At 44.9% G+C, this 14,766-nt stretch overlaps 1 protein-coding gene across 1 annotated transcript in view; it reads right to left on the minus strand.

The window, feature by feature from the left end:
- The window catches only part of ITPR1 (inositol 1,4,5-trisphosphate receptor type 1), a 104,632-nt gene that overhangs the window by 73,109 nt on the left and 16,757 nt on the right, over nucleotides 1-14,766 (minus strand). The window contains 14 exon segments of the mRNA XM_018562545.1: nucleotides 3-124; nucleotides 1,134-1,292; nucleotides 1,366-1,507; nucleotides 1,748-1,908; nucleotides 4,140-4,239; nucleotides 4,456-4,610; nucleotides 6,337-6,381; nucleotides 6,630-6,725; nucleotides 7,596-7,742; nucleotides 8,951-9,034; nucleotides 9,640-9,738; nucleotides 12,524-12,682; nucleotides 12,982-13,068; nucleotides 13,151-13,266. Coding sequence (XP_018418047.1) covers nucleotides 3-124; nucleotides 1,134-1,292; nucleotides 1,366-1,507; nucleotides 1,748-1,908; nucleotides 4,140-4,239; nucleotides 4,456-4,610; nucleotides 6,337-6,381; nucleotides 6,630-6,725; nucleotides 7,596-7,742; nucleotides 8,951-9,034; nucleotides 9,640-9,738; nucleotides 12,524-12,682; nucleotides 12,982-13,068; nucleotides 13,151-13,266 — 1,672 coding nt within the window.

The following is a 14,766-nucleotide window of genomic DNA, read 5'->3' on the forward strand; positions in this document are numbered from 1 at the left end:
CTGTGGTGATGTGCTTCTCCAGCAGCTTGCGATTATTGTGCAATAGCGCGGTGATTGTGTCCTCCGCCAGGACATCATATCCAATCTGCTTCTGCATAAAGCCAAATTGTTTGGCGATGTATTCCTGGGCAGACAAGGAGACGTGTTACACAGAACATTTCATAGCATGCAGCAAAAACCTGAACTGAGACTAAGAAATGAATAATTAAACCTGAGTTTCACAGACAAAATATATATATGCAGTCATGGCCAAAATGACAGCTTTTTGATAAAGCCCATTAATCTACTTTTTTCTGAAAAAGAAATGAGGCCTTTAAAAACAAAATAACAATACAGTCCCTACAGTCAGACATGGTGGAGGTTCACTGATGTTTTGGATTTGCTCTGCTGCTTCAGGCACTGGATGTCTTGGCTGTGTGCATGGCATTATGAAATCTGAAGACTACCAAAGAATTCTAGGGTGCAATGTAGGGCCCAGTGTCAGAAAGTTGGGTCTCCGCCAGAGGTCATGGGTCTTGCAGTAGGACAATAAGCCAAAGCACACGTCACAAATCCCCCAGAAATGGTTTCAGACAAAGTGCTGGAGAGTACTGGACTGGCCAGCAATGAGTCCAGATCTGAACCCCGTAGAGCTCCTGTGGAGAGATCTCAAAACAGCAGTTGGGAAAAGGAACCTTCCAATCTGAGAGACCCAGAGCAGTTGGCGAAAGAAGAGTGCTCCAGAATTCCTGTAGAGAGGTGTAGGAAACTCATTGATGGTTACAGGAAGCCATTGGATTTCAGTTATTTTTTTTCTAAGTGCCAGGCTACCACATATTAATTAAGGGTGCCAATAATTTTGTCCAGTCCATTTTTGGAGTTTTGCATGGAATGTGTCAGGTTTGGCTTTTTTTCTCTCAGCTTTTTTGTGTCATACCAACACAAATAAAATAAACAAACATGAGAATGCCGAAACATTTGTAATTGCAACAATTTTCTGCACATAGTGGTGCATCTGACAGAAATACAGGAGCGCCAATATTTTTGGCCATTACTATGTTCTCTGTGAATCTACCGTCTGCAATTGTTTTCCTAAAACTAAAGTGATGTAACATTATAACTTCAGTGGTGAGAAGTTAGATCACAACACATACCTGATTCTTGCGATAGTCCTGCTGGGAGTGCCGCAGGACACGGTAGCATAGTCGGCAGATGTGCCTGAATGGTGCGTGCCTTTGATCCCCCAGTTCCTCCAGCCTCAGCATTGGACCATCGCCGCTATCGGTAAATGGGGCCTGCAGCAGTTTGAAGATCTGCCGGGGAAGACACATTAGCACACAACTCGACACTTTCAAGAGATCCATCGTTCTACCCGATAACACCCACCTGTTTCAGGATATTCTGCTCCCGCATCAGTTTCTGGCGTTCACGGTTGGGTTTGGTCACCAAGACCTCCAGCACGTCCTGCCCAGAATTCACTCCAGCGGTTACAAAATAAACCAACTCCTCCAAGAGTTTGGTCACTGCCCTAAATCATAAAGGAAGAGCAAAAGGTCACACTTGTGAATAAGATGAGATTTATGTTGTAAGACAGATCAAGGTAAGGTGGCGAGGACCAGTACGGATTACATTCCATTTACAGATATCTGACTATGGCGTTGGGTTTCAGCAAGCAATAAGAGAATTGCAGCATGCCCGGGAACTTCTAAATAACCTTCAAAGAAGCATTTGTCCCACTAAAAGAGTTCAGCCACGCACTGCCCCTTACCTCCTCTCATTCTGGGTAATGGTCCCCTTCTCCAGCTTGCCAGCAATGGAAGACAGAACCTTACTAGCGTCATTGGCAAAGTCCAGATCTCTAACCTCTGCCGGGGACACGGGAACAATGGCAAATGCTTCCTTGTCTTCTTTCACAGGGGACGTACCAATCTGAGGGATGCAAGAACACCACAACAATCACTACCAATGAAATATTTTTAGCTTTTTACTGAACAACACAAATCCATACAAATAAAGCCTTGCCAACATGGTCACGAGACTGATCTTCTAGGACATTACCTTTGAGGCAACACATTCATAAGATTGACAGCATACATATTACAGCTATTTCACGTTAAAGGGTATCTTCGGCCAAAAACTATAAATAATTCGGTATTTCTATATTGAATTTCCATGTATCACACTCCTAATAACCATATCCATCTAGAAGTCCTTAAACCGATAATGCCCACAGCATGAACTTCCTCAATGCACTGACACAATTTCACGCAGTCCTGTTAATATGGACTTCCTTGTGCCACCAACTCTCACTGGGCCTGCCTTCTGAATCATAATGCAACATCTGAACAATGTAACCTTATCATGGCGGGATATGTAGTCTTGAGAGATGGAGATTGGGTATCTTTCTCTGCTGCGTGGTGAGATGCAAAGCACACTGGGAATCCAGGAAGTTGTTGGAAGTGATGGGCAGCACTCATTACATAAAAGGGATTTGATTGTATTATCAGAGACATCTCCAGTATGTATTCCTATTACAATGCTGATGTGATAACAGGAGAGGATATGCTGGGACCTTACAACTCCTTTAAGAGAACATGGGAACATATACACGTTCCAAATCAAAAGACCTTTAGTTCAGTACTTAAGTCACGCTAGACCTCGTCCTCTCCTCAGGGGCACAGCCCAGTATTCACAACTTTGCCATTGTTAGAGTATAAGTCACACCACGTCTTTAAATTTTCTTAATGGGACACAGCCTTCGAATTTTTGAATCTCATAATTTGGTTGACCAGTTGCTTCCACAAAATAAGGTTCTGGGGAGCTGGGGACATCCATTTCAAAGAGCGTGTCTAAAGGAAAATTGGGATTATGAGGCCACTGTGTCCTCATCAAGGACACCAGACAGATTTCAAGAATAATGTAAACCGGATGTTTTAGTAAGGCTGTGAGTAAGCAAACAAGCCGATGCCAAAAATCTGCCATTATAATAGGGAGACACCATAAAAAATGCACAATGTGGGCTTTCAGCTGAAAGAAATGCAGGCAATGTTAAGCGGCTACTCTAGCCATTTCATATAAATGCATTGAGATTTATTCTAGTGTACAATGTAATGTTGGATATGATTATATTGTAGGGCTGTTAGCGATTACAATTTTCGTGTTCGGTTAATCAAAAAATGTTTTAATCGATTAATTTCAATTATAACACACATACAGATCCAACTACATTGGCCTTTACACATACAGCACAGCAATGAAGTAATAAAAATGAACTAGGATCACACTAATCCAGCACGTTATTAATCACAGGATCTCCGACGGGACTCCCGGAAGCCGGCGGAGAGGGGAGTGTTTATTAGTGATCAAAAAAATGTTCATCAATCAAAAAGATTAACGATTAATCGAGAAATTAATCGTTAATTTGCACAGCCCTATTATATTGCCAACTGGGGACACCATTAGATGGGAAAAGTAGATATCATCCCTTTCAACATTGGACAACGTAAGGATTAATAATGCCAATCGCTCTTTATTTCAAGAGGCGCCTTTCCCACTGCTCTAATGCAGATGAGTGTCGTTTCGAAGTAACAACATTATGGCTTTGAGACCACAGAGAAAAAGCAAAAGGCTATTGCAATATAAATTGGGTCAGTATTTCAAAACTGGGTCTAGTCCATATAATTAAGTAAAACAACACAATGCTCCATTCCAAGATACACGGCCATCCCTATAATGAGGCTATTGCCTCAGGCAGCACCTCTTTGGGTCACGTGGGGGGGACGGACGGCTTGGCCACTCAGCTGCACAATGTTTGCAGTGTGCCTGTCACCCTCTTTCTGGCCAGATTAACCCAGGTTAAGAACCGGGTGGGGAGATGTGTAAGGATCATACACATCTCCATGCCCAGTATCCTGCACAAGAATGCTCTGGCCGGCGTCCATTCCACCTCTTGGCAACCAGTTACGTCACTGGTTGCCAGAAGCCGAGTGGGACAGTCCCATCCAGCACTTGGCAACCAGTGGTGTCCGCAAACTAGCATCTGAAAATGGGAGGTTAATAAGCACAATGATCAGTCATAAGAATAAAACTTTCCACTGAATTAAATTTCAATTTCAAGTATATTCGATGTCCAGAAGTGTAGTGTCACAGTCTGACCTTACCCGCAGCATAACTGGCTTTTCCTCGTCTTTATCAATGGGGCTGTTGGTACTGTGTACCCAGGTGTTGGTACACAAATGGCGTAGTCGTACGTAGGAGTTTCTGAAAAAAAATGACAAAAGATAATGTATTTGTATAAGGTGGCCAAAAGAGTTTGATGCCCAAAGCAGCCGAATCGACTCTTCAATCCTTACTTCTACTAGGCATCAAAGACTGACATCTGGTTGGTTACTGTGAAATGTAAAGATGGCAGGACCTCAAACTCCTGGTGGGAAAATAAAATGTACCCCATGAGAGAATAACCCAGAAGTGAGTTACCTTGGTACCAGACTGTCACCACCTCTTAGTGTCGTTGGGTCCAACTCAAAGATGGAGGAGATATCATTGCCTTCAGGGACAGAGACCAACGTGCACATCATCTTCTCCGGAGCAACTCTCATTCTGGCTCGAGCCGGGTCCTGATCCAGGTCCATCTGAAAACGAAATGAACTTTTGGGAACTTTGAAATGATAATTTTTAATGTCTGTATGAAATCCATCTTTGGACCCTTCAAGCTCTATTCCCTTATTTGCAGGGCGTTAAAACAGCCAAGCATGAAGACATCATGAACCCTATTTGTGTACTTAGGTGACTACGCGCCAGGGGAAGGAGTCTGCTATCAATGTGCAGATTTTTATAAAACGTTTAGTAAATTGAGGAACGAATGGGAGGGGTTGTGGATAGAGGGTTAAAGAGACCCTGTCATCAAAGCATTCCAACAACAATCTTCCCATAAAATTGTATGTGCCTTTGACATACTTTATGCATGTACTATACCAGCAAAAGCCTCCCTTGTAAAGCCATCCAAAAGTCTCGAGACTGCTGCCGGGCCACGCCATCTTGGATGTGATGTCAGCAGCCACAGAACTGTAACTAATCTATAGCAGGGGTAGCTTTTAGAGTCTTGCAATGCCTCATGGGACTCATGGAAGCCTCAAAACGGAGTTCCAAGGCAGCCTACCCTTTCGCCATATTTCCATTCTCCTCTCCTCTGTGTATGTAGGGAGGTAAGGGGATTTCCAGGGGAGCTGGACCAGCACAGAGAGTAATTAGACACTTCCAGAAGAGGAGAGGACTATGACGTGAAAGGAGGGAAGGGGCTGTGCTATGAAAACTGACTCCTGAAGCAGTCAAAATTTCGAACATGTTCAAAGGCACAATGCAAGTGATTAAAGCATCTCTTATGGAAAGGAAAATGCTGCAAGTAAGCATTTAGAAATATTGAGGTTGGTGACAGGGTCTCTTTAAAGTAGCCTATATGTCATCGGTGGGCAACTCCGGCACTCTAGCTGTATTTTAACTACAAATCCCAACATGCTTCTGCCTCTGGGAGTCATGTCTGTAGCTGTCAGTCTTGCAAAGCCTCATGGGACTTATAGTATAGCTGGAGGGCCGGAGCTGCTCACCCTTGCTCTGGGGTATAGTTCACAAAAAGCCCAATGTTATAGAGCAGGGGTAGACACTCTGGCAAGCCACGTGGGGTGACACTACAAATCCCATGAGCCATAGGCATGACTCCCAGGGGAAGATGCATGATTGAATATGTAGTTGGAGGACCGGAGTTGCCCACCCCTGCTATATAGTAAAAACTAACTTCCAGTGCTAAACACAGGGAAAGAAAACCTCTAAAAGGACAAAATCTCTCTCCACAAAATACAACAAGCCGGCTCAGATATCCTCCGGGGGCCATCAAGTTAAAACAAAGGCTGCTTGGCACGATGCCTAGTGTCCTCGGGTATTCCAACCTCCCAGAAACCTGGATAACCACAGCAATTTATCAACCGCTACCGAAACAGATCAAGACCCTCACTCTTTAAAATGCATTGCGGTTCAGCATGGACAGAATTCACTACGAGGGCGTTCGATGGCTTTCGGATTATTCAGCTGTTGGAATAATCTCCACGCACAGCCACGTGCATGAACTCCATCAGGAAAGTGAATGTACATCTTCCGTTGTATATGCACCATGTAGCTCAGTTGGTGGAGACGGCCATGAAATGGGCGAGTACAGGATGGAAGCTGGGCTGGGTAGCCGGAGTAGATGCCGATAGGTAAAATGAGATCTGGAACAGCATTAAGGGTTGGTAATGGGTTAACCAAGCTGGGCCATGTCAGGTGGATGTGGGTAAAGGCACCAAGGCTTCTACCTGCCATACTTACTGGGACCTCAGCTTCCAGGCTACCTGCCTCATAGTCAGGGTTTACCTGAGGAAAGAACCGTACAGTGAGAAAGAGGGAACCAGTCTAAAGCCACCTGCTGAGGGGTGTGGGGGGAGCATAAAAATTGCAGAAGGTCCTAGAAGCCTACAAATTGTTAAACACACACATTACAACATGGATTAACATTATCGCAGGCACTTCAAATTTCATCAACATCCCACTGTGGCAATGAGGTCCTCTGTGTAGAAATGGAGGTTAGAGACTTTCTCGTCGCTTTGGGGTTTCTCACTCACCTCTGCTGCCAGGTAATGCCCCGTCGCCAAATGCTTAAATCTGAACAGGCTGTTCCAATAGCCTGCGCCCCCTCTACATGGGTCGTGCTGGACAACCTAACAAGAGGAACCGTACAAAACATTAAACAGCCTTGTTCATTAATTGTCTTGAGTTAAGAAAAGCTCCAAACTTCCTGTTTGGACTGACAACACAGTGCTTCTGCTGCAATGAAATTCCGCATGCTGTAAGCCCTGCCTGCTAGACTACAAAACAATGCCTCCTTTCCTACCATCCTTCTTCACATGCATACAATGATCTTTCCCATCGAACAATGCTGCTGCCTTGACTTCCAATAGCCTTACACATGCATTGTATGTATGGAAACAGCTCATGGAAGATGTGGTTCTGGAGGTGTGCCTACATCAATTGGAACAGAGTTCCCAGTAGTGTTCCCTGCAAGCATTTTTCAAACCTGGTGATGTCCCAGAGTGGGGCAAGATGAAATAATTCTGGTGCATTGGGGGGGTGTTGAAGCAGGTTTGGGGAAAGTTTAGGTAATGCCTGGACATACCCTTCATGCAATATGGGTTCTAAAGATCATCAGCCTCAGTAGTTTAAGTGGACCTACAGAGGATGTACAAACTCTTAAACACTTCCAGGCCTATGAGCCCAAAGGGACCAGTCATAATTATATCTTTCCATATTTATTGTCTGTGTGCTGATACATTATGTGCAGATTCCTTCTCCTAGACTAGAAGGCTCACTGAACAAAGACACTGTATGCCATTGTTCTGAGCAGGTTTCTCCAGGGCTTGATGAGATCATCCAAAATGTTCATGTTAAGGTTTTGCACCAGGTCTCCCATAATTTTCCAATATTGGCCACCCAGCGGTAAATTCATAAGGTGCAGACATAACTACGGAGGCTCAGCTGGTCTGCAGCGATCCTACCAAAAATGAAGGCTACCAGGTCAAGTTGATTCTTACCTCGACTTCCCATAATGCTTTGGAGCTGGTGGCAGAGGTGGCAGATTGGCGACCAGTGGTCCTGAGGAAAACATACTGCTTCTTTCTATGCTCATCACATGTTAAGAACTTCTCCTGCTCTGCGTGGAACAGCCGCACAACATCACCCTGCAAGAGATAGACACCACAACCCTTCAGATAGAGGCCTTCAAAATGAGATGTCAATTATGATGAGGGCCATACTATAAAATGGCTTTGACTTCCAGAAAAAGAGTTAGATGCTTTCCAATTGCTCACTGCTCTGCCTACTTTATCCTGACAAAACAAGAGCAACATAAAGTTTGAATCCAATCTAAAGTCCTTCTAGAAATCTTATCCAAAACTGAGAATGGTTGTTGGGCGCGGTGCAGCCATATAAAGAGTGAAGCATGTTTTCATGGAACAAGGAGAAGCCTTCATGCAGAACTATAGGCAAGCACTCAAAGTGTGCCTTACAGGTGTTCTCTGGTGGTCTTTCAATTTCTTCTAACTCACCGGTTGATTTTCCACCTTTGGTAGAGTGCCAAATCTAGCCCACCTCTTCTACAATTAGGGCAGCATTGTCAGCCTTCAGTTGGCAGCATCCACAGAGACTGCACTCCAATGTTCAGTCATCGGGGACATGGGGGGTGACTAACACTGTTGTCACTGCCATTAAACAAGCGATTAGCCATGCAAGACCCAGCCAGGAACTGCTCTGACCCCCAATGGCACGACCCATATTATGCATTAGGTGAAGGTCATATAATTTGTAGTTACAGTGGGCTGAACAGCACTAGATCTGTACAGCAAGCAGAAGAGAGCTAAGGACATAGAAAAGGGTTCATCTTACAATATTCTGAGATACATTTTTTGTTATTAGCATGTTAGGCATCAATTTTATATATGGACTTTTAAGGAACATTGGCTACATGGCTCATGGGATTTGTCCAGACCTCAAGAGGCTGTCTTAGCCATGTGATCTCAGAGCAGGGTCAGGACTTCACAGCCCTTGGCTGTCCTATGGAGGTTAATGAGCTAATAGATGCAAATCACTCAGCAATCGCCATTATTCAGTAGCAACAACTGGCCTGGATTCAAGAAATCCATTTCCTCCTTTACAGCTACAAAAGGAATCATCACAGTGTGTGTGTCTACAGGAAACAGGTTTTTAATGCGTGTACAGTAGAAGCAAACAGCGAGAGTTCTAAAATGCCAATATCATTATTGTATCAGTGACGAAAGAAGTTGACCTATGCCCCAGCTGCACCTAGGAGTGTGCATAAAACTGGACATTCCCAAAAGCCTCCAACTCTCCATCTACCAGTTTGTCCCTCCCTCCAGATATTCCCACTCACCCCTTTCAGGATGTCATCTTTATTGTCACTCCACTTCATAAACAGCACAATCTTCCAGCTGGTGTTACAGTTCACCGAATTGACCTGCAACCAAGGAACAAAACCATCAGTCAAATGTCCTGAAGCATCAACTACTATGCAAACCTTGTGTGACATCTGTATTGTGTTTGCAGAGACAATGGTATAAATCGTGGCTGTAGACTGAACCCAAAGTTGGGGGATCCAGATGTTCCTTATGGAAAGTGGCAACGTGTGGTGGGTGAGGACTGAGGAGCACCTTAAAAAGGGATCATAGGATCTGGTAACTGTAAAAACACAGCTAATGTAATGCGTCTGTTATAAAATCCCCCTTCTTCAGGGCTAATGTGTACAAGGAGAGAAACAATGTAGATTGCCTTGTGTATTTCCTTTTACATGTTATCCCTGAAGGGTTGAATGTGTTGGTTGGGTTTATCAATAAAAGATTGGATGTGATGGAAAACATGTCAAGTCGAGTCCACCCAATCATTATGATCCTTAAAAGGAACACAGATCCATCACTGGTTCACCCGTTTCCCCCACGCAGTTGCATATAGTGTACAGAAATACTTTCCTGCACAAGACTAAAGAATACAATTTCTTACAAATTGTATCCGACAAAAGCAGAAAAATAAATAACTGCCAAGTCAGACAATACCCGGAAGACTCACCTCGTTGCATCCTGGGTTATCGGCCAGTTGGTGGCTGCTGGCGTGCAACGGCTGCCCAGCATTGACCGGGTTAAGGACAACTTTATCACCAATGACAACCTACAATAAGCAAATAGTGAGTGTTAAGTGCAGGTAATGGCAACCAATCAGAAGTCACTTTAATTGAGTTTCCTACTTTAAGCAGAGCCCTAATTGGCTATGCAGCCTAGGCCCCTATGGTAGGCAACCTTGGCACCGCAGCTGTTGAACTAAAAGTCCCATGAGGCATTACAAAAAAGCTACAGGTGTCAGGGGATTTGTAGTTGAATCACAACTGGAGTGGCGTGGATGCCCACTCGTGGCCTATGTTACTTCTCCACTGCTTCTGGCAGTGCAATATTCCCCTCTACAAAACACCCAACCAGCAGCTCCTCACGGCACCAGTGAAAAGGTTAATGTCCAGAGTCTTCAGCCACTTTGACATGGTATAATACATGTAGGCTGGAGGTATCCAGGGCAATCCTTCTACAACTGATCATGAATAAACGTCTCCCAATATGCAGAGACATCGGAGCCCCAGGAGACTGGAAGTCGAAGTCTTTAAACCAAGAGAAAAATTTCTGTCTGACCCAAATTAGGAGGGACCCGAGGCTTTCCACTTAATGTACAACACTACGTACCGAGGTCTGGCGGGAAGAACCTTTGATGTATCAGTTTAGAATGTTAAAATTATAAATCTCAAATGTGGCCGCTATTAACACAGAAGCCGAGAACAAGAGAAACCACTCCAATGGAAACTTGGCATCTATAAACAGACAACACAGCTCCAATGGATGGTTTATGCACAAACAATAGAACTCGAATGTCAAGCAAACAATATGCCTCACATCTGAGATTAGGTGTAAATGAGGCGCTGAATCCAAAATTCTTAATTTGAAGGTGAAAAGTCCCCAAAGGCCCGAATGGCCCCGGTTTGTCTGCGCTCCTCAAAGCAGCAGTCCTCCCGAAACAGGGGTCACCTTACTTAAAGTGACACTAAATTCCGGAGCTAAATCTTAAAAATACATTAGTTCTCCTTAGGGTAACGGGAGGACACAAAACTAGCGTCCTCCCGTCACCCTGAGCTCAGTATACCGCAAGCTACAGCTTGCGGTATACTGAGACGACGCAGCCGATCCCGACAGCTATGTCGAGATCCGCCCAGCTGCGTGAGTGACAGCTGGCTCTGCCTATCTAGAGGCAGAGCCAGCTGTACCCGCCCCCCTCCCGTTCCACCAGTCCACGCTGGAGGATCGGAGTGGGGAGGGGGGAATCCAGTCCCTCCCCTGTCACGGCAGAGAGCCGTAACAGGATTGAGAGGTGAGCGAACACCGGTATGTGTTCGCTCACCTCCCGATCTACTGAGCCGACCTGTGACAGTCTCATTGTCACAGGTCGGCTAGAACTACGAGGTGAGTGAAAAGCAATCACCTCATAGTTCTCCTTTAACAAAAATGTATCTTATTTGTGTATCACTCGGCTGTAGATCCTCCAATCATCTCTGAATTGGTGCGGACAGTGTCCTTCTGGAGAGGGGCAACTTGTGTTCCCCATGGTCCCCGTGTGTGTTGTAAAGTAGTCACCGCTCCAAGCTCCCCCCTACCCGGGATGGATCACCAAACTCAGGTTTAGTTTATCAATTTGTATTGAGATTGTAGTCCATCACGGGACTACAGTTCCAATATATGCTGACCAGTTGTGTAGATTTTTTTTATAACATATGAAAAAGGTCTCTGCATGCTAAAAGTCACAAGTTGTTGCCAATTATAAAACTACACTCTCGTAGCTTGTGGATTTGCAAGGTGTTTAGAAAGCTGAACAAGAGCGAAGAGTCAACAATTAATTTCCTTCACAACATGCTAAATTTAGTCACTACAGACAATAAAAGGAACTGTAACCTCCAACGTCTACACAATCATATATGGCCAAGTTTGTGGACATCTGACTATCACTTCTGTGTTTGTTGGACATCCCATATCAAAACCATGACCATTATATGGAGTTGCCCCCTTTGTGGCTTTAACATTCCCCACTATTCTGGGAAGACTTTCCACAAGATGTTGGATAAGAAGACCTGGATCACATTCAGCATTCCAATTTAACCCAAAAGGTGATCAGTAGGGTTGAGGTCAGGGCTCTGTGCAGGACACTAGTTCCTCCACACCAAACAGGTTAAACCATATCTTTATGGAGCTGGCATAGCACACAGGGGACAATTATGAAGGAACAGAAAAGGGTCTTCACCAAACTGTGACCACAAGGCTGGAAGAGCACAATTGGTACCCAATTGTGAGGTCAGGTACTGATGTTGGATGAGAAGACATGGCTCACATTTGGTGTCCCCATTCATCCCAAAGGGGTTCAGAAGGGTTGAGGTCAGGGCTCTCCTTCAGGACACTTGAGTTCCTCCACACCAATCTGGTCACCCCATGTCTTTATGGAGCTGGTTTTATACACAGGGAACAGTCATGGTGGAACAGAAAAGGGTCTTCACCAAACTGCTACCACAAGGTTGAAAGAGCACAATTGTCTACAATGTCTTTGTATGTTGTAGCACTACAAGGAACCGTCACTGGAAACATCTGGACTCAATTAGGAGGTGTGTCCACATACATATAGACTTGTGTACTGTAAATACATGCTTTAAAGATTATTTTTTCTTTGAAGTCAATAAATGGACAATGCCAGAACTACATATCTGTAGATACAGCTCCAATGAGAGTAAAAAGAAATCCATGTTTATGAAGAAAACTGGAATGGAAGACAAGCCATGGGGACATCTCTCTGCCCCTCTCATTTATCTATCCCCCCCTCCTGCCAATCATCCCAGATGACACGCTCCACTGGACCGCTCCCCATCACTCACACTGTCACCAATGGATCGCAGCTTGTAAAATGGTTGGATGTAAAACCAGGAGCCTTCGTTGCCGGCCTCATCCAGTGTTACCCGCATCGCGTTCTTCTCCAGCAGAGCCGGGAGGCGCTTGTTCACCGTCAGGTACTTGTTACTCTTCAAGTGCAGCAACTAAATGGGGAAACAGTTTAAACACTTCTGTGTGAAAGCAATAATTCCAAAGCTTTCTTTTAGGTCTATTTATCAGATTTTTAAACTATCGTTGGCCCTCTCCAATGTTGGTTAAAGTGCATGTTATGCCAGAACGTTTTGTTTGTTTAGGATAGAGTAGGGAATGGTTAGAATTCCTACCAAGTTTATTGTTTTCCCTTTGGGCTTTAAGAACAAGAAACATCTTCAGAGGCAACCCAGGGATGGAGAATAAATCCCTTCCAGTCACCTCCCAAACCCCAACAGACAGAGCACTGCACCTGAATGACGTTCCCATACTGGATGACTGTTCCCAAGAGCTTGCGGTTCTCCGTATCGTTCTGCTTCTTCTCCAAATCTGCTGCATGCTGTAACACACAATAAGATTTATTACTACACTGTCACCAGCACAAAAAAACAAACTAGAAGTTAGTTGTATGTCAGTCTTACATGTAATTTGTTGAGGAGGACGGTGTCAGTCGTGTTACTGGCTCCTGGTTTTGCGGCTTTCCAGAACTGCTTCTGAGCCGAATATCTGTTCATGGGGCACAGCCGGAACAGGCAGTCTGCAGAATTACAGAGATTATTACAAGCAAGCTCATTTTACTTCGTGAGATTCCGGTGTCAGTCCTGAAGACAGTTCATCCTCATACAATCAACAGGGATTCATCTTGTGTACATATGATGGAGTAGATGGGGCCAGACCTCTGCATCTGCCCAACAATGGAGAAACTCTGTAGCTTCTGTAGGTCTACTACATACTTCTCTTTATCCGTCTCCCTTCCTCCTCTGTCACCTGTCACCTCTACACTGAGCACATAAATGTCATGGTCCTATATTCCATGTGTTATACAGCAGTCCAAGATACTTCATCCTCATAATCAACAGAGCTTCAACCTATGTGTACATGGAGTAGATGATAGGACCAGACTTCTGTGCGAGTCCAACAATGGAGACACCCCACAGCATCTGCAGGTCTATGGTGTTCACCTACTTCTCTTTATCTAGTCCATTTTTCCAATTTCTGCCACCATTACACTAAACAGGTGAACAATGTGGACCCATTCCATATGCCATACACCATCCCTAGTGGTTTTTCAGGAGGATATAGAGTAAAACCAAGATATCTTGAAAATATAACCACAAGGAAGCAGTCAAAGCCTAAGAACACAGCCACCAGGGAGCACCCATAGCCTCAGCATATGGCCACTAGAAAGCCCCCATACCCTCAAAATATGCCAACCAGGGAGCACATAATACGCTCAAAATACAGCCACCGGGGAACACCCATATCTTCAAAATACGGCAACCAGGGAGCACCCACACCCTCAAAATACACCCACCGGGAAGCACATAATATCCTCAAAATATGGCCACCAGGGAGCACCAATACCCTCAAACTACACCAACCAAACACAGGATTTAATCTTCCTTCATCAAAAGGCATCACCCTTTAGGGGTGGGACGAGGTGGAGGCGATTGTTGGTGGTGCAAGTTACCTCTGGCTCTGCCCAGCTCACTGATATCACTGGACGCCAAGAGCTGGGTGGGATGCCAGCCAGATAATCACAGCTTGCTAAGAATTCTTAGCAACCTGGGACGCTCTGGCGGGAAAGGGGACAGCAGGCACACTGCCATTTTGCCTGCTGCCCAACCTCTAACTTCCTGTGACCCAAGGAGATGCCATCTGAGGAAACCTGCCCCATTATAGGTATGGCCCTGTGTGTTGGCACATTGCTCTGCCATTCAACACACTAAGGCGATGCATCTCCAATGCACATATGTTCCAACGCATTACTGTGCATTGCGGTGTGCAGCGTCGGAAAAATGCTGCACGTCTGTTTTTAGGTGCCTGCCCGTGCGCTGGCAGCCTGTGGACCGACTTAGCGCACAGCAAAGAAAAATGAACGGGTGCATTAAAAAAACAATTGGACTTGGCTTTAGCCATCCTTTATGTGGCTGTGTCAGTAATCTGCTGTGTAATACAATGCATCAAGAAAAGCTTCAGACTCCGCACAGAATGCTTCATCTGATCAACGCACAGCAGAGGTGACCTGCACCGTGCA

This window comes from Nanorana parkeri, unplaced genomic scaffold (assembly GCF_000935625.1).
Source record: "Nanorana parkeri isolate BGI_ZX_2015 unplaced genomic scaffold, ASM93562v1 scaffold583, whole genome shotgun sequence".
Lineage (NCBI taxonomy): Eukaryota > Metazoa > Chordata > Amphibia > Anura > Dicroglossidae > Nanorana > Nanorana parkeri.